At 39.2% G+C, this 18,538-nt stretch overlaps 1 protein-coding gene across 1 annotated transcript; it reads right to left on the bottom strand.

Annotated features, from left to right (window-relative positions):
- Positions 1-10,548: 10,548 nt before the first annotated feature.
- Positions 10,549-15,669, bottom strand: LOC124149478 (tribbles homolog 2-like). The gene is made up of 3 exons (XM_046521092.2): positions 14,619-15,669; positions 12,988-13,280; positions 10,549-12,470 (listed from the first exon to the last, which is right to left on the bottom strand). Exons 1-3 carry the CDS (start codon positions 14,871-14,873, stop codon positions 12,002-12,004), a joined length of 1,017 nt encoding a protein of 338 aa, XP_046377048.1. The 5' UTR covers positions 14,874-15,669; the 3' UTR covers positions 10,549-12,001.
- Between the last annotated feature and the right edge of the window lie 2,869 nt (positions 15,670-18,538).

Below are 18,538 nucleotides of genomic sequence, written 5' to 3'. Positions count from 1 at the left end.
TTGTTGGTTCGAATCCCGGTTCGCCCCGATTATGTTTCTAGGTTTGTCAGCACCATATCCGTGCTTGTGGGTTTCACCGAAGTGGTAAACGTCTGAGACCTGCATCACTTCGGGCTTTCCTCCCACATTAAGCTGACACGCCGCGATATAACTGGAATACTGTTAAAAGCGGAGTTAAACACAACTCACCCACCCACTCCATGGCGTTCAGACAGTCATAGTGATCCCATCCCATATTATTACAGGTCCACCCTTAAATATGTCATGTTGCCTTACATTGACGTTCGTATGTGAATAGAGTTCACGAATTAGTTGTGTCGTTATATTTTATGAGATATTCACCATTTACTTCGCTTATGTGAGATGAGCCCAGTAATCCCCTAATGTCGTGCCAATCACCACGTTCGGGTACATTTGTACCCATAACAATAGGCGCTGGACAAGTAAGAATACTCCCAATAAACAACCAGGCAGACGGGGCGCCGGTCCGATCGTTGACATTGCGCAGCGCGTCAAACACCGGTAGCACGTTTTAACCTCCACTAAGGGGATTCCCCTCAGTGGAAGAACTTTTCGTTTTTTGTCTGTCGTATTTTAACATCCGTTTTACGGTATTTCCATTTTTCAAACCATTTGTGATCCCTAAAAGTATTAAACTTCGGCAAAGTTGTTATATTGCCTTGCCCCTGTGAGCGTCGTCTACACTGTGATGAACGTATATGGGCTTGTGGCATGCCTTAAACTGGTAGAACTCACGGAGAGACAGCCAATATGTTCAATGTATCTCAGTCTGTGATTTGCAGACTTTGGAACAGGTTTCTGCAGACACAAAATGTTAATGATCGGCCCCGCACAGGGCGCCCTGTGTTATCAATACATGTCAAGGACCAACCAATCAAAAACCGGCTTTAAGAAATCAAATCGCTGTTCACTTGGGCCAGACAACCGGAGTTCAATTTACTGACCCAAAAATTATAAATCGTCTGCATGCAGTTAATGGTTAACACTGTTATCAAATCGACACATTCTAGCTAGACGCCAATGGTGTTTAGGGCGTAGAAGCTGTGGAAATCTCCGATGGTCAAGTGTAATGTTTCCATATGAGTCTTGGGACCCGTTCAACAAAGCGATCTAAGCGCTACGACTGCCGTAAGCCTATGTTTAAGTATGGGAGTTACGATCATATTACCGCTAAGATCGCTTTGTGGAACCGGGCCCAGATTCACTCTGGACTTTCTGGATAGGCGGGGACGTGCCTGGAGGCGTCCTACCGAACGTCAACGTATGGCAACATGACATAACTGGGGGTAGGTCTGTAATGATATGGGTCGGGATCACTATGACTGCCTGAAGGCAACAGCATATTGTCATGGACGGGTCACTGGACGGTACTCCCGAGACAACATACCGGCGCCAAAAGTCGTTTGCGCGCTATGCTGATCCACGGTTTTTTCGCTCGACAACGATAACGCTCGTGCCCACCGTGCTGGCATCGCCATGACCAGCCATGAGTTCTGACCTTCCCCCATAGAGCACGTCTGGGACATGATCGAACACTTAGATTTCCACACTGCACATTTTAAACTTTTAAATTCTCCTTTAGGTGAGGTGAGGTGAAATGGGGTTTAACGTCGCGTTTAAGATTATTACGCTTATATAGCGACGTGCATGCACGTGCGTGCGTGCGTGCGTGCGTGTGTGTGTGTAGCTGCTTGTACAAGTTCGAACTAATGCCAATGTTATAGTGCTAGCTCACCGAGATACCAGTACCATGTCGCAGTTTAACATGAATGTATCACAGTGTACTGACACCGAGCCGATCAGTCCTTGTCTTAGCCCTTTGATGCCGAGCGCCAGGTAATGTAACAACAAGTATCATCTATTAAAGTTTTTTGGTATGACGTGACCGGGATCGAACCCCGGCCCTTTTCTCCTTAAAGACAACGTTAGATTGCTTCGTATTTACCTAAGTCCTTCGTCAAGTGAATATGGAAAATATTAATACAACAGCCAAGAGGATTCTATAAAGATTCTTCATGATATTTATAATCAAACAGGGACGTCTTGCAAAATTTATTTCTACAAACGCTACCTTCACTACTGGACCATTGCGAGGGTGAAAACAGCAAGATACGATATACAGTAAACTACGTTTATAACGAACATGCTTATAACGAACTGACGAATATAACGAACCTCCTTTTTTGTCCCGACTATTTGCTTTTGTTATGCTGTATATATGCTTATAACGAACAACGGTTATAACGAACTAAAATAAGAGGTCCCTTTGAGTTCGTTATAACCGTAGTTTACTGTATGTTGAAACTTGGAAGCCTACACATTACAAGTATGAAATATTCTGAATCAGTTATTCTTCCTTTCTTGGTGGTAACCCATGTGGTACACGCTCATGATACTGCTTATTTTGTGAACGACTCTATTTCACCACGCCTCACCTTACGGAGAAATTTAGAGTTTAAAATGTGCAGTGTGGAAATCTTAGTGTTCGATCATGTCCCAGACTTGCTCTATGGGGAAAGGTCAGAACTCAAGCCATTAGGTTCTGTGATTTTTTGCTGTTGCGGGTAGTCACTTGCGATGCCAGCACGGCGGGCACGAGCGTTATCGTCTATGACCCCTGTCGTTGGCCTGTCAGATGATGCAAAACTAACGAAGCGTATGTAAAATTACACGATGGTGCATATATTTTGAGAATAGCCCAGGATCTACGACGTATTATAATTACTGAATATCTGCCCCGAGTGAATCAGTTTTGTAAGAATTGAGCCCTGGCGATGATGTTACTCTTTATGTTACCCATAGCTCAGTGCTTCTCTAGTTGTCACGACCTCGTCACATTAAACAATGTGTCAATGTCACCTATCCACGCGGTCATATGACGTACATTTGTCAAGGGAAGCGAACGTAAAATTACCAACATGGTGTCACGTATCAACACTAATCCCTACTTTTCCACAAGATACGGTATCTTGATATCCCCCTAAAAAGCCAAACATACGTTGTTATTAAAGTATAATATATTGTTTATATAAATTGTAAAATGTGTATTTTAATCTAAAAAATGGAAACCCGCTTATCCTGAGACAACCTCTGAAGATCACTTGGTGACAGAAAATATTACCGTAAAATACAGATAATATGGCACATATATATGGTGTTAAGTTCGTCTGTAAAACACCTTGCTGAGACCTGTGAATAAGCACTGTGAGTAGAGCCAAGTCTGAGTGAGTGAGTGAGTGAGTGAGAGATCTTCTGGAATCACATCCAGACTATTACGCCACATACTCACACACCTATGATTTGCTGTCACTGCTCTGAATATATAGGCTGAGAAGACGAATTGAAGGAGCTATACGCCACACACTGCACTCAGTATGTAATATTCCACCTATAGGACCTTCACCAGACATATAAGTGATTGATATTGTGAGCCACGTCCCACGGGTCACCGAGACATCTTATACTAACCCAGAATCCACACGGGGTCCAGTGAACAGAGCATAACAGCCAGGGCGCTTCGCCTTCCAGTGTACAGCCAACATGGCCGCGAGGTTATTCATATGCCGATTTGAACAACAAATGCACGCAGGCAAGCACGCACTCACAGACACACGATAACGTTAGGAGGTAAACAATTGAACTTTGAAATATTTCTGAAATTAATCAATTCGAAATTGCAAAGTCAAAATTCAGCATAATTGTCATTCAGCGCGATTTTCATCACTTATACACATAAACACCACAATAAGGCAATTCTGATTTCGAATGATTGTGAGGAATCAACTATTCTCTGTGATTTTCCGTTGGACAGCAGTACTGTGATGCTACTTGCGTCAGGCCAATGGACCTATTTTTAAACGTTGATAAATGCTACCCAAATATAAAGAATAACACGATCAATCTTTCCCTTTGTGTTCCTGTACATATGTCGTCATGGGGGATGTGGGTGAACGTATTTGTTTATTCAACCATTGAAGTACTGACGATGGAGTTGCCTGAACACACTGTGAAACATAGTTATCTCCCTTTGACCAGCATGGCCCAGAATTAGCTCGGCCTCTGTGTGTGATATCAATATCTGAGTTTACGAATCAAAATCTTATTTATTCATAAATCTTGTGAATACAATCATGTGACATTATACATGTCGTAGGCAGAATCAAACACTCATGCTTAGCCTACGCGAAATGATTTCTTATATTCTATAGGTTTTTTTTATAAATCCCATTAAAAGGATTAAGTTCTGGTACTTTCAATAGACAGAACTTATCATGTAAAAGTGAGTTAAAAGTTAAAGTCCCATCAGCATTATATCAGCCATATAGCGATTTCATGAAATAGTAATTTTACAAAATATAACATTTTCGAAACTAAATTCTGATATTTCTATAATAAAATACAAAAGAATAAACAACTGATATGTGGTGTGTCGTGTGTTTGTTTTATTAACACCGTACTATCCCACCAGTATAACGGTGACATGTGAATAGTCGACTCTGAACCAGACAAACCAGTGATTGATATTACGAGCAGCGTTCCACGCTGTTAGGGTACGATGCCACACACCAAATCCATTTAGTCTTCAAATACATGAGTGTTTTAATGTATTGATTGTGCTTCTATTTTTAATTATTGGTTAGTATGACACACAACCACTGGTGACCAAAGTGATGGCATAAAGCCTGCCGGGAGTCATGCAGGAAGCAAAAGCACTGTAAGTCCCCATGATTCCCAGTAAGGTGGTCTAGCTTTGGTTGCTAGTGGTCTGTAGCCTGGTTTTAATTCATATGAACTCATCTACTGCAAATTCTTTGTTTTATTATTGCTAAGGTTTGTTTTATATCGAAACTGTGGTATTTACCTTACTGTTTTACTGTCCTTAGACGACAGGTCTTTAATCATAGTAACTATCTTGTTCTCATCGCGATATGGCTGCAATACTGCCGATGCGATGTAAAGTTTTAACTCACTCACTCACTCAAATACATGAAGCATAGATTGCTGGAGGCCAGTACTGACCCGGGACGTCCGGTATCTTAATTGCATGCAAAGGTCCATCTAGAAATATGGAACGATTATGTATGTATACTCCAGAAACGAATAATGTCCTCATTAAAACCAATTTGTCTTGGAAACGGAAGGCATAACAATTTGAAAAACGCCTAAATAGCAAAAGGAAGCCATTCAGAACTTGCCGAATGTGTAGACAGACTTTCTAAACAATAGTAAACAGTTTATGAGTTACCCTCCGGAACGGACCCTTCCCATATTTGAAACGTATTACCTTGTAAACGCAATAAAAATATTTATTACAATATCCTGAATAGCAAAACTAAGATGATAACACATCAGATAATGCGGCCTGTATCGGAGCACTTTGTAACGGTGGTCAGGCGTGCTGACTTGGTTGATACATGTCATCGTATCCAGATTGCGTGGATCGATGCTCATGATGTCAATCACTGGATTGTCTGGTCCAGACTCGATCATTTCCAGACCATATAGCTGGAATATTGCTGAGTGCGGCCTTAAACAAACAAACAAGAATAACAAATCCAAGTTCAAAGTGGACGAGCATGATATTGTACCATATAGATATTTCCTTGTACGGCATAAACTGTCCTACTTCATTCGTAAAACCTGTTTAGGAAATTATTTCTAGAATGTCCATTTTCGATTACCGTAAATATTTGACATATACTGAGGGGCAAAACAAAGTTCACCGAGTTTACTTTTTTATATAACTGAAAATTGAAAGAACTGTTGTTAACTTTGATTGGGCATCTTTAATCACCACACATCCCAGCAACAGTTTGTTAAGAGCAATCTGTGTTTGGGTAATTTGGTGTAAAATTAGATTTGGTTAGATTTTGAGATAAGAAATGTATTTGCAACCACATTTGTGCTGAAAAAAGCAATTATATTTATTTTCAAAGGTAAGATGTCTCAGATACTATCTCTCAGATGTCATCAGCAGTTGTGTATTATGCAATTTTTTTATTTTAAAAATCTTTATATCAAATTATGTTTGTCTTTGGTTTTTTAAATATAACCATATAGCATTCTTTGAGTGCTAACTAAGAGCGACAGTTCATTATTTGTTTATATTAACGCTAACTTCAGATATTTTAAATTGAAAATCGATCATATACAATCAAAAGAGGGTTGTAGCTCCTCAGTTGGGTAACTTGTGGGGCAGAATTGAAAACAAACAATAGAAAACAAAACTAAAGTATCCTGAAAACTCATTTCGACATTTTGACGACAACCTGGACCTCTTATCACAAACTACCTTTTAACTTTGGTTTGTGCTGGGGTGCATTGTCGGTCATTGATACAATTATCAGTTCAACTTCCGTTTTTAATTATTGAACAATAATTTTACCCCATATTGCCTTACTATTTTCTCAAAATCCTAATCATTATACACTGCACTCCCTTCTTGCCAACATTATTGTATAAATACTGTCGGAATAATGCCAGGATATCATATAATACCAATCTTGTCTTAATTATGCCAGCATATTTCATTATATACTTCAGTGTGAGAGACTGAGTTTTTTAAGTTGAGAAAAGAGATATTTCCATTGCAGGGAGCATAACACTTGATATTTCACTGCAGTGAACATAACACTTGATATTTCACTGCAGTAATCATAACACATGACGGAACTATTGTCAAAAAGAGTTATCTCCCCTTAAATTATCTCCCTTTGTCGTAAGTGTCAAGCCCGTTCACACACAAACTGTTGACGTATTTTATACGTTAGTTCCACATTGACAAGGCAAAATTAGGACAGATGGTCATTTATGGAGTTAATAACACTTCTTGCTGTTTGTTATTCTCTCGAAAATGTTTCGTTATAAACTGTTAATTTCTCATTGAACTCGTCAATGGAGACTGTTCGTTTCGCAAAGCGCCATTTTTCTGTTACTTGACCAGCAAGTAATCTTTCGCTTCCAACAGCGCTCGCCTAGTTTTCGAGAATATGTATTGTTAAAGTTGATTTTGTATGTAATCATATCGAAATGTATGACAAAGAATTTTCGTGACCCTAAATATTGATGGATACCTTTGTTCGCATTATGATTTTGCAAACATGAAACTACATTTTTAGTCGCAAATACAAGTGGTGGTGAACCGTCCCTGTGTGTCAGGTAGGGAGAATTTACGTTTCAACGTTTTACATTTCTTATGAAATAATTTTATTGATCGGGAGAACACAAAAAGTATATAATAAATAGGATATTTCATGTGTGTCGTGAAATATCTTCTATATATTATACAAATCTTGTCGTCATCATGCCAGCATATCATAAAACGGATTATGTCAGAATACTAAAAGGTATTATTAGCCTTGTCCTAGGTCAGCATGTTATCTCTGTCTTCAAGTATCTGCAATGTAAAGATCGGGTTAAAATCTGGTTCTATGATGCATGTAGAACCCAGAGACACGTGGCTGCTTGGCTAACAATATCACGGAGGGGTCGGTGCATGGTGCATGGTTGAGTGGCGTTGATACTGACGTTGATGTTGATGTCGTAAATTACGACGCCATACCATTCCTAAAAATCCACCATTCTTAAAAGACATGGCGGCGCGAAAGCCTACCACACGTGACTACCTGATCAAAAACCTAGAATATTGATCGTCCATATACGTCACAGCGTCTATCTGGACAGACTAAGTCTATATTGGATTGTATGTTGCAATGACATCAAGATAAGAATTGCATAACAGCTTCCTATATCAACCAGTCGTTCTGACAAACACCTGTTCTTGGCGAAAATAAATCTATTTGATGACGTCATGACCTCATTTAGTATTCGGCGAGCGCCTACGAAATGAGGCAATGACGTCATTGACTTAAAACTCAACACAGCGTTTACTTATAGAATCAACCACAAGGCTATTATTAGTATTTACACATCTCGCTATAACTGCTCAAGAAAATTCAAACATATTTGTCATCAAGAAATTGATGTGTACATCAAGTTGATTATTAATAGATACGATGGTATTAAAACATATTTGGTCGGTTGTGCAAGCGAGTCTCGCGGTATTTGATTGGTGTACACGTTTTAGCGAGCACGCTGCAAGGAGCTCGAGATATTTATGAATGAAGAAGTGTTCCTGGTAATCGATCTTCGCCATGATCATGAGAAGGGCCTGGCATCATAGACTTGGGGGTCAATATCTGGCGGAGGAATATCGGAATGGTGGGATTGGCGCGTAAGAATTGCTATTGATTAATGGCCGGGAGTGACATCGTGCAGTGCCGCGCCTAATGCCAAACCCAGCATATGGTAGAAATCACACATGCATCAAGTGCGTAATTCTCAATTCACGACATTCTCTGTGCACAGGAATTATTTTTTCGGATATAAATTCAAAACATATAGCAAGGCTGTTGATTTTAACATTCCATTCATTATCTAGATCCTAAAACAAAGGAAGGGGGTTATGTTAATTTGCTATTTTTCTGCGTATAACCTGTGTTTTGAGGCGCCAGTCCACCTACGTTTTGCTAACCATGGCGAATGAATAAAATAATTAAAATAATCTTAAGTAAAACATCATTTACAACAGCATTTTGAATCAGTTCTTCAGAGAATAAATAAAATATTTAAATGCAAATGGAAAAAAAGTTGCCAGTCGTCCAGTGGCATCAGTGTACATCAGCGTTGGACGTTCTAGGGTTGATTCAGTGAAACTGGGTTAACCCACATCGGTTATTAATCAACGTTAACCCGTCTAACATGGCCGCTATAAAACACAACCAGCGAGGCACGAATAACAGCTGCGATCATTTTATTAATTTTAAGAATGAACACAATTTTCATTTAGCTCGTGATATCGGGAATTATAATATTTCCCGTTCAACTCTGTCATACGAAACAGTGAAATCCCCCCGACGAACGAACACAGACGAACCGTTACCCGAGACATCGTACGGATTAACCTTTTTGAGTATATGTAAATTATCGAAGCATGAGGGAAATGCTTATGCGTAATACACAGACGTCCCAAACAATACTCGTCCGAACGATGTTGTTTGTACACAAATTACAGGCCAGCGAGGAATGTACCATGTTCTGTCACGTGTCTCGGCCGGTGACATTCATGATACTTCTGGCCTCGACTGTTGGATAATGCAAAGCCATCGTTCCCGTGGGCACATCTGCCCACCACGTAGACACTGTGCCCAAGGCCAGACTTGAACCTGCGACATTTCTCTCGGGATTAATCACGGCTGCTAGATAAGGTCGTACGGCAAGATTTGGAAAATTGTGCGTTATGTATAGAAAAAAGAGAGCCTAACATCTCGAAATAATATAATTTTTTATAGCTTGATCAATGATCATTTCTCACAATATCACTCTCGCTGCCTATGAGCAAAACAACGACCCCTCAGATCACTGCCTAAACTTGTCCTTAAGCATTTTGTTAACAAAGCCTTATTTTGATCATGTAATCTCGTAAATAGTTCCAGTGAGTAAATATTAATTGGCCGAGGGAAGACATAATGCTTCCTGGTTGGGATTCCATGTTTGGCTTCAATGTACGCTGGGGGTAATCCAACAAACCCTGGCTAGTGGCAGCTGTATTGCACAACTTTGTCTCCAAGTGCCAAGGTTGTGTTTCTACAATCTTCACCTGGGTGTTTTAATGACCCCTAGATGTCGGAAACACAGACCCAGGGTATACTCAGAATACATGTATCTGGTTCTATCAGAGGTACATCACCAAGAAAATTTGGCTTTGTGAAACAGTGTACTGAATATATTATAAATATTGAGGCAGTATTTCCAAGTGCAAAGGGTGTCTAATGTTGTGAAACAGTTGTTGAAGGTTCCAATCATTGTAACCATGTTACCATAATCACACTGAGTTTGTTGGATTCTGTTGCCACTAAGATAAGAGTAGTTCAGTGAATTCATTGCTTGTTTTAGTTGTGTTTTAGTTCTGTTCTGTGTTTAATTCTACATTCAGCAATATTCCAGAGTCTGGACCAGACAATCCAGGGATTGACATCAGGAGCATCAATCCACACAATTGGAATCAATGACATGCAATCAACTAAGTCAGGTTGACCCCTCGTCTTACAGCATGGATTGCTGGGAACCTATTTTCTTACCAAAAATTTCAAACAGGTTTTCAATGCATGTCAGCCTTTGGGAAGGAAGACCAAAGTGATACACTTGAAGATATTGACCATTTTTGTGTTGTGTTGTGTTGAGCATGTTGAGGGAACATTTTGATCAACATCACAATATACTTCTCTAAAACATGTTAAGGACAACCCGATGCCATGACAGATTAACTAGTAGTATGAAAGAATCGGATGGTCCTTAGCTGTTTGGAGAAGTATAGAAATATGCAGCACTGGATAATTGAGGATGACAAGGATCAAGACCAAGGTCATTTAGGGAGTTTAGCTCCAGACCAGCAGAGGATGACCAGTTCATACAAACGTTCACAGTAAACATAGCAAATGGTCTGAAAAAGTACAACAAAGTGTCATGTTTCATTCATTATTGTTTATTCAGCGAGCATACAACAGCCATGCTTCCTGTCAAAACAGCCATGTGTAACTCATTTTGAACAATGAAAGCAATTCTTTCACTGGCAACAAGAAGGGGATAAATTAATAATTAATTAATATTTATACAACAGAAATGAAGGTTTTACTTCAAAGAATTAAATTAGGTTTCATAACAATGACAATAATATTGAGTCAAACTGACAAATAGGACACCACAAACAAGAGGACATGTTCCCAAACTACAGTTGGTCCTATCATACCTAAACATTCATTTCCATGGTGACTTCCATCTAAACATTGACAACATCACACCCTATCAACTGCCCTCTAACCAGAACTAGATATATACTTCAGTTCTCTCACAGTGAACAGCCTAACCAATACATTCAGATGGTTCAATGCAAGGGAAATAACTCTTCCTTGACCATGTCCTCTGTTTTGTTAAAAGTAAAATAAATCCCTGGGTTCTGGTATAATGTGAGTCTCTTTCATTGTTGTTCTGTTGTATCAGATTAGTGAAAATTGTGGAAAAAGATTGACACAAATTTAGATGTATTTCACAACCTCATTGCCGCTCCCATAGTCTTTGGTGGGTAAACGTTAATCTTGAAGCTTGACCTTTCAAAGCAAATGTACAAAGCAGCCCTTTACATCTGATATACATCTCTATACAATAACATCTCTATACAGTTATTAGATGGATGCCATTTTTCAAGGATTGCTTGTAAGCATAGATACATGGACACTATGTTACATTAAGTTGCTATGGAGATATACAACTTCCTAGAAAATGAAATTCCAGCTCACTGAGTTCATGCTTTGATAGCATATGAATGAAGAAAATGATACATGCACACAAGCATAGCAATCTTTCACTCATGGCAAACTTAATCTCATGGGCATCACTTTCACACAGCTAGCACACAGTCACACGGGTGATCATGAGGGCATTTGGCACCAAGGAAAGGGCAAACCACAGGCAATCCAAGTACACACATCGTCCCTACACTTACTTAAATGTATGCTGGAAAATGAGATGTTCATCAATATAATATATCTCCATAGCAACGCTGCCTCTGAGATGAATTCTGATTGGCTATTAAGATGTAATCTGAATAATAACTGTCCACTTAGGACGCTTCGACCCATTCGTCAGCCAATAAGATTGCACCATTACATATGAACCATTACCCGAAATTGCTTCAGTATTTAAAGATGGACGACTGAAATCAGCACTGGCGTACACAGTAAATATCACATCTGTTTCAAAGTCGGTCATACCTTTCAGTTATTCAGAAAATACTGTTTGAGATCAGGACCTGAGCGACCTATGTCATTTCCACATCATTTGATTGTGTTCATTTCAGCAAATGACTATTGAGAAGCATGTCCCTTGACACTTCTTGTTGAGTACCTAGATCACAGCGTCAGCGTCACACATAGAACGAGTCTGTATTATCCACGATCGACATTTCCGGAACAGTCTGATCTTGACTTTGTCTATTTGAACGTGCATAACTGGAAAAGGATGTCAGTTTCAACCATGGATGTTGTGAAACATGTTCCACTGAAAGTCGTTCATTAGGCTCCTTCCTTAACAGACTTTTCAGTAAACATTTTGCCCTAGACGACACACTGTCGGGAATTGTGTACTGTCCTCTGCGTATTTTGCCAAACAGTGCGACAGGCACTGAGTCGTGAAATGGATATCGTCCAACCAACATGGTGTACAACATAACTCCTAAGCTCCAAATATCCGCAGCTTTTCCGGAGTAACTACCAGCAGCGCTAAGGATTTCCGGAGACACGTACGCCGGACAACCATGCTTGTCTGTCATCATATCATTGTTTTCTTCATCAAGAACAACAGCATCCTCCAACCCATCAAGACGTAACTGAGTTCTGAAACAATAAAAAAAATCACATCAGCAAATTGAAAATAATGTGTTTTAAAAACTGACGCATAACAAAGATTACTTAGTTGCAGTATATCACATCAAACATGATTACTATACATTGTGTTGGGCATTTGAAACTAACAGCCATATATTTCACTGCATGTCAATCACACGATCAAGCAGGAAACACCAACTGTCAGACACTGCTTCATGTCTATTTCCCACAGACATGACAGAGCAGTCTATATATAGAAATCATGTGACAGACTGAGTTGTTGATGACACACCTTTCATTTTCAGTTTTTCCGACTGTCAAAAGGTTTAATAAACGGAAATAATGTTAATATTGATGCAGCAATTACAGAATCACACTTTCACCTCAAATCCCAATTGTTTTCTCACATAGAGTCCTGAAAAAGGCCACCAATTTCGCAGACCATGAACACCCAATTTATCCTAATATCTGTACCCATGGAAAATCAGACAGAATTATGTGCCACTGTGATGCAATGACGTCTCACCTTGCTTCGTCTTTGAAGACAAACTTCCGAAGCTTAAGGTCTCGAAGCACAATGCCATTCTCATGACAGTGCTGTACGGCTTGAATTATTTGCTTAAACAGTCGACAAGCTTCTTCTTCCTTCAATCTCTTCTTAGACCTGACGTAGGAGTGGAGATCACCAAAGTTTTTCTCAAAGAAGATGTAGGCTTTGGATTCACCAAGGATGATTTCTGCAACCTCTGTCACGTGTTCATGACAGTCAACCTGCCAGTAGGCAGACAAGATATCCCGGTACTTGTTTATTGGAAAGGCCTGGAAAGAGATTACAAAAATATAGTTAAGAAAACTAAAAAATATACAGAAAACAAAATGCAACCAAGATGGAATGCTCATGATCACATGACTCTTAAGCGTCAAAATCTTTTAAGCCTACTGACCAAACTAATTGAAACTTACAATATCATTTTTCAGTAGATGGTCGTAACATATGGACAAATCTTAACCCAGCTTACTACAATGAACTTGACTGTACCTGAAAGAATGCGCACTAAATGATTTAATGCCAAGGGGCTGTAGTAATTGATTGTGTGCAAGAATAGTTTGATTTAATCAAATTATAAAAATTAAAGAATTTTAATAATTCCTTTTTTGTGGTGTGAACAATGAACAATCGGAAATATTGAAGTTACATCATATCGCACTGCAAATAACAAGATATGGACTACACAACCGAACATCATATTCATATATTGTTATGGATATTGTTTGATAATTAGAGCCATAACTGGTAAGTCATAACTTGAAAACCTAATAAGAATTCAACAAGTTTATACAACGTTTCAGGTTAAACATTAGCTTTATTATTTTACACAAAATTACAACCTAGTATTTACTGTGATTGATGTTTTAGTCCCAGAGCCAATGACTAAGCTTGAAATCTGTCACCAGTCTTGCACTATGCTGTGCAACTTTGTACTGGAGCAGGTATGCAGAGCCCAGTCAGCATGACTCACACTATCCCATGTTACAGGTGACTCGTTAGACTGGGGGTCATCCGATGGACCAAACAGTTTCACAAAATAGTGCAATGGTTTAACTAAATATGCCAATATTGAAACTTGACATGTTATAATATCTTATTTTGGAAACCAAGCAGTGACAACAAACACTGTAAAGCTGGTCGGTTCATTTAGTTTGGTATATAAAATATATTAACATCACTAAATGGGTATAAAGTCTGCAGTCTACATGGTCTAAGCATTCATAAGAATCGTAATTGTTTTCTTAGGTAAATTCTAATGGAGACTCATTAATTACAGGCTTTGTTCCATGGGAACAAAGAGCTACTTGTGGCGGACATAAAAACAAAGCCTGTTAAACAATCACCTTAAAGTATTGTTAATTAAGGATCAAATAATTTGCAAAGAAAACAGGTAAGCCAGTTTCTGAGCCATCCAGACATTGTATGAACAATGTATTGGACCTAATTAACCTGTAGAAAGGTAATCCCATTGTGTCTCCCAAATGGTCCATCTGTTTATTATATACACTAAAACGCATTAAGTGAAAGGTTCTAACAACATGTAAATGACCCACAAAGAGGATATTGAAAAATGGATAATATTGTAGAAGTAAATAAATGGTACATACCTTGCAAACACTTTCATCTCCAGATGTCAAGTTAACAGCCTTGTAGATTTCGTTCCCTTCACTTTGTTCAACCAAGAGATATTTTCCAATCTTAAAAACATTCTGTGAACTTGGTTTCTGAAAGACCGGTGGTGTGTTGGGTTGTAAATCTGGACTGAGGTTGCCTACGTTTGGTTGCGATTCATAATTATTAAACTTTTTACGTGGCCCATGACTCACAATTAAGGGCCGGGGCCGTTGGCGTGGAAAGCTCATATGAACACGATAAAATAAAGTTATCTGTTGAGAGCACCAATTCTCAACTGATGGAAAGACCCTGGAATCTGCACTAAGGTATCCGTAGCTGTGCCTTTGTTGGGGGGTTGCCTTTGTGTAGCAACACGTGAGGCGGCTTCTTCAAACAAAATGTCTTCCCGGAAATCGGAATGTTCTTTGGTGAGATAAAAAGGAACAACGCCGTTAGTTAATCCTTTCTAAATGTAGAAAAGTTACTTAAGGCACACTTTCATACCGAAGATGAAATAATGAAATTATACTCTGGGAAATGGCAAGCAAGTTGTGAAATACACACCGTTGTCAATTTCAACTGACAATGAGCTCGAGGGTGCTCGTGTTTGTTTTCTTTAGTCCATGAGACGTAATTCGAAGTCCGTGGGACAAACGTGGTCTGTATTCCATCAATTAATAAAGGTACTCCCTCTTCCCAGGTCCTGTAACTTCTGCTGCGTATGTGAAATATTCCGTCACGTCGAAATGTGTTTCAACAGATGACGAAATGATTTCTCCCTATAACCAGATGATGCCCTTGATCGTCACAAATTTTCGTGTGGCCGGCGTCCGAATATCACGATGATCACCTCTTGCTGAATGTTATCCCGTTCTGTCTTGCGTCTCGTAACTCTTGGATGATTCCGGCAGCTGGTCGTCTATGTTACTTAACCTGGGAAGGGACCTCTTTCCCCCTCCCCTTATTAGAGTTCGCACCGACAACCGACTGAATCTGCCTGAGACGCCATTGTGAAGCTACGTGTAATTACGACGTGAGGAAACCACGACGCGTCACACACCAACTATGGTTGATCCCTCCGCCAAATATTACCGGCTATTGCGAATGTGTATTCGATTTTCTAATACGCAATAAATGCTCACTAAAGAAAACCAACAACTGCAAAACTGTACTCCAAAGTATATGTAGACCTTAAAATCCAGAATCCGATTTGCAGTTATATTTCTAGTGCAGTGTGCATTAAGGACTATTTTCTTTCTATGAGTTTCCTGAATGAAAGTCGAGGTGGGGTGATATGAGCGCACCGTGCAGTCACGTGGTCTATGACAAGGCTTTGGGAAACCCTCTCCGGTTATTCATTGGTCTATATAAGGAAATTCAATAACCCATATAACTCATGCTCGTGTGACGTAGCAGACGTTGCTATAGTACAGACAAATCATAGTCTTTGTTCGGGGAGAATCCCTCTGCTGACGCAATGTGTTTCGGTATGCAAGGCCCGGCTGTTGATATATCAACAAAGCGAAAATGAAAATAACTTCGTTCTAGTTCTGATTATGTTCACGTAAACAAATTATAGTGTAGAACATTCCTGTAAACAAAACAACTTAACACTCATGTTGTGACACAAATTTAATAAACATCACTTATACAACATGGGGTATTATATTGTAACGATTCGTATTGTCCTCCGTGTTGCCAAAGTTCAAGTATATTATACCCATACATACCACATAACACCTAAACGACCATTACTCATTGTTAAACAGACGTTATCTTACACAGGTAATAATCTACAGAACATGGGTGAAATCTCATATTGGAACATGTCACCAAATTCAGGGTATCCGTTCATAATACTGTTTGTTATATCGTATTTTCCCCGGAGGTAAACACATATCCATGAGTGTCCAATATGATTGTTTATATGTACTTTCATACTATAAATGCCCAGCTTGTAACGATAGTAATCAATATTTCATATACGTGTATTGCAAAACGGGTTTTCCTCCCAACAAACCAAAAGTAGGTTTTATATCCAAGTATGCAATATTATGTATAGTCTTACGGTAGTAGTAGTAGTAGCAGTAGTTGTAGTACTACTAGTAGTAGTAGTAGTAGTAGTAGTAGTAGTAGTAGTAGTAGTAGCTATCACCTCAAGTAGATTTGGGTTGAAACTGCAATTATTCCCATTATTAACAATGTGTTATATATAATTGTCACCGGACATGTTTTAATCGCTGTCAGTATTGATCTTGTTACAGCCGTCGCTCCCTAATGCATCCCTTATCAAAGCTGCAAGTGGCGAATGCACAGTGCGTTGTCTAAAACTGATTTTTTTTATGTAAGTGTACTATTTCACGGTGTAGTATTTCAACAGCAATTATACACGGTTCGTAAAACAAACAGATATGGCATTACACCATATACATAAACATTCAAGGTTCCATTTCCACGTCATATCTAGTCATGAATCAACCCTTGCTTTGTTTTAACACCAGGAATGCAGATAGTCATGTCATGATATCTACACCTCCCTGGACGAGTTAGTACATTGATTGCTTCCAAACACCGCGACGTCATATACCACAGCTGTATCGGTACCTTTTCAAAATATACATATAGACACTCAGCAAACAGTAATATCATTGTACACCCACGCACATCTTGAGTGGCTGTCGCGCATTACCACTGGCCCACTATATCACAACGTTGCATCAGTCTACGTATATTTTGCTGACTTCATAGGTGTATTAAATCTAGGTCAAGGGTTATGTTGGGTTTTTTTTTCAAACTGACAATGAAACTTGTTAACTTTGAATTTGAGTTTATATTGTCGCTACCAGGATGTTTTCTGTCATGATTAAGGTCGTTAAAAAATCCTTCTCTCGAGGAATCGCGTTTCCCTATCTGTAAGTGATATGATTGCGTCAGTAGGAAATTTGTGTCACCAACTGTGATGCCCAGGACATAAATCTTACAGTATTCTCAGTTGTGTAAGGAGAGGCAAAACTTGACTTGAAGGCTACATAAAACTTTTCTTAACAGCTTAAATATTCTTGAACGGGAATTGTTTATTGTTTCTATTGTACAATTCGAATTTATTAAAATCTGACGTTTTACTCTCATACGATGTACGTCTGACTGAAGAAGATTAACTTATTTTGAACATATTAACAGTTAGTACAATTATGTAATGTCGTGTGTATGTGTGTGATTGTGTATATGTGTGATGGTGTATGATTGATCGTGTGTATGTGTGGTAGTTTGTGTGATGGGGTGTGTGGGTGTGGTTGATTGTGTCATGTGTGATGGTGTGTGATTGATTGTGTATATGTGTGATAGTGTGTGTGTGTGTGTGTCTGGTAGTGTGTTTGTGTGTGTATGTGAATGTGTCATGTGTGATTGATTGTGTATATGTGTGTGTGTGTGTGTGTGTGTGTGTGTGTGTGTGTGTGTGTGTGTGTGTGTGTGTGTGTGTGTGTGTGTGTTAGTGTGTGTGTGTGTCTGGTAGTGTGTGTTTGTGTGTATGTGAATGTGTCATGTGTGATTGATTGTGTATATGTGTGATGGTGTGTGTATATGTGATCGTGTGTATGTCTGGTAGTGTGTGTGTATGTGATTGTGTCATGTGTTATGGTGTGTGATGGTGTGTGTGTGTGTGTGTGTGGGGGGGGGGGGGGGGTGTATGTGTGTGGGGGATGGTGTGTTTGTTTTTGAACCTTTGAACGTTTATTGCTTTACACAACGTATGTACGGTTTGATCAGACATGTACACTTTACATCTGCCTTGAATTCCCACACCTACATTTACACCAATCTGCTGTACATAAGGAATGTATGTGTTGATGACAGATACAATCTGGCTGAAGCAAGCGCTGAGATCCCATGTTAATGAGGTTGTTGCATGTAT

This window comes from Haliotis rufescens, unplaced genomic scaffold (assembly GCF_023055435.1).
Source record: "Haliotis rufescens isolate VD_foot unplaced genomic scaffold, xgHalRufe1.0.p SCAF_1, whole genome shotgun sequence".
NCBI lineage: Eukaryota > Metazoa > Mollusca > Gastropoda > Lepetellida > Haliotidae > Haliotis > Haliotis rufescens.
The sequence above is the reverse complement of the archived record's forward strand: the minus strand, read 5'-3'. Positions and strand labels throughout refer to the sequence as shown.

What these genes read in the sequence shown, in the direction of transcription:
- LOC124149478 (XM_046521092.2), bottom strand. Translation starts at nt 14,873, where the DNA reads ATGAGCTTTCCACGCCAACGGCCCCGGCCCTTAATTGTGAGTCATGGG. An exon ending in GAGATGAAAGTGTTTGCAAG is followed by an intron (nt 13,281 to 14,618) that starts GTATGTACCATT and finishes ATCTCTTTCCAG; the next exon opens with GCCTTTCCAATAAACAAGTA. An exon ending in GTCTTCAAAGACGAAGCAAG is followed by an intron (nt 12,471 to 12,987) that starts GTGAGACGTCAT and finishes TTATTGTTTCAG; the next exon opens with AACTCAGTTACGTCTTGATG.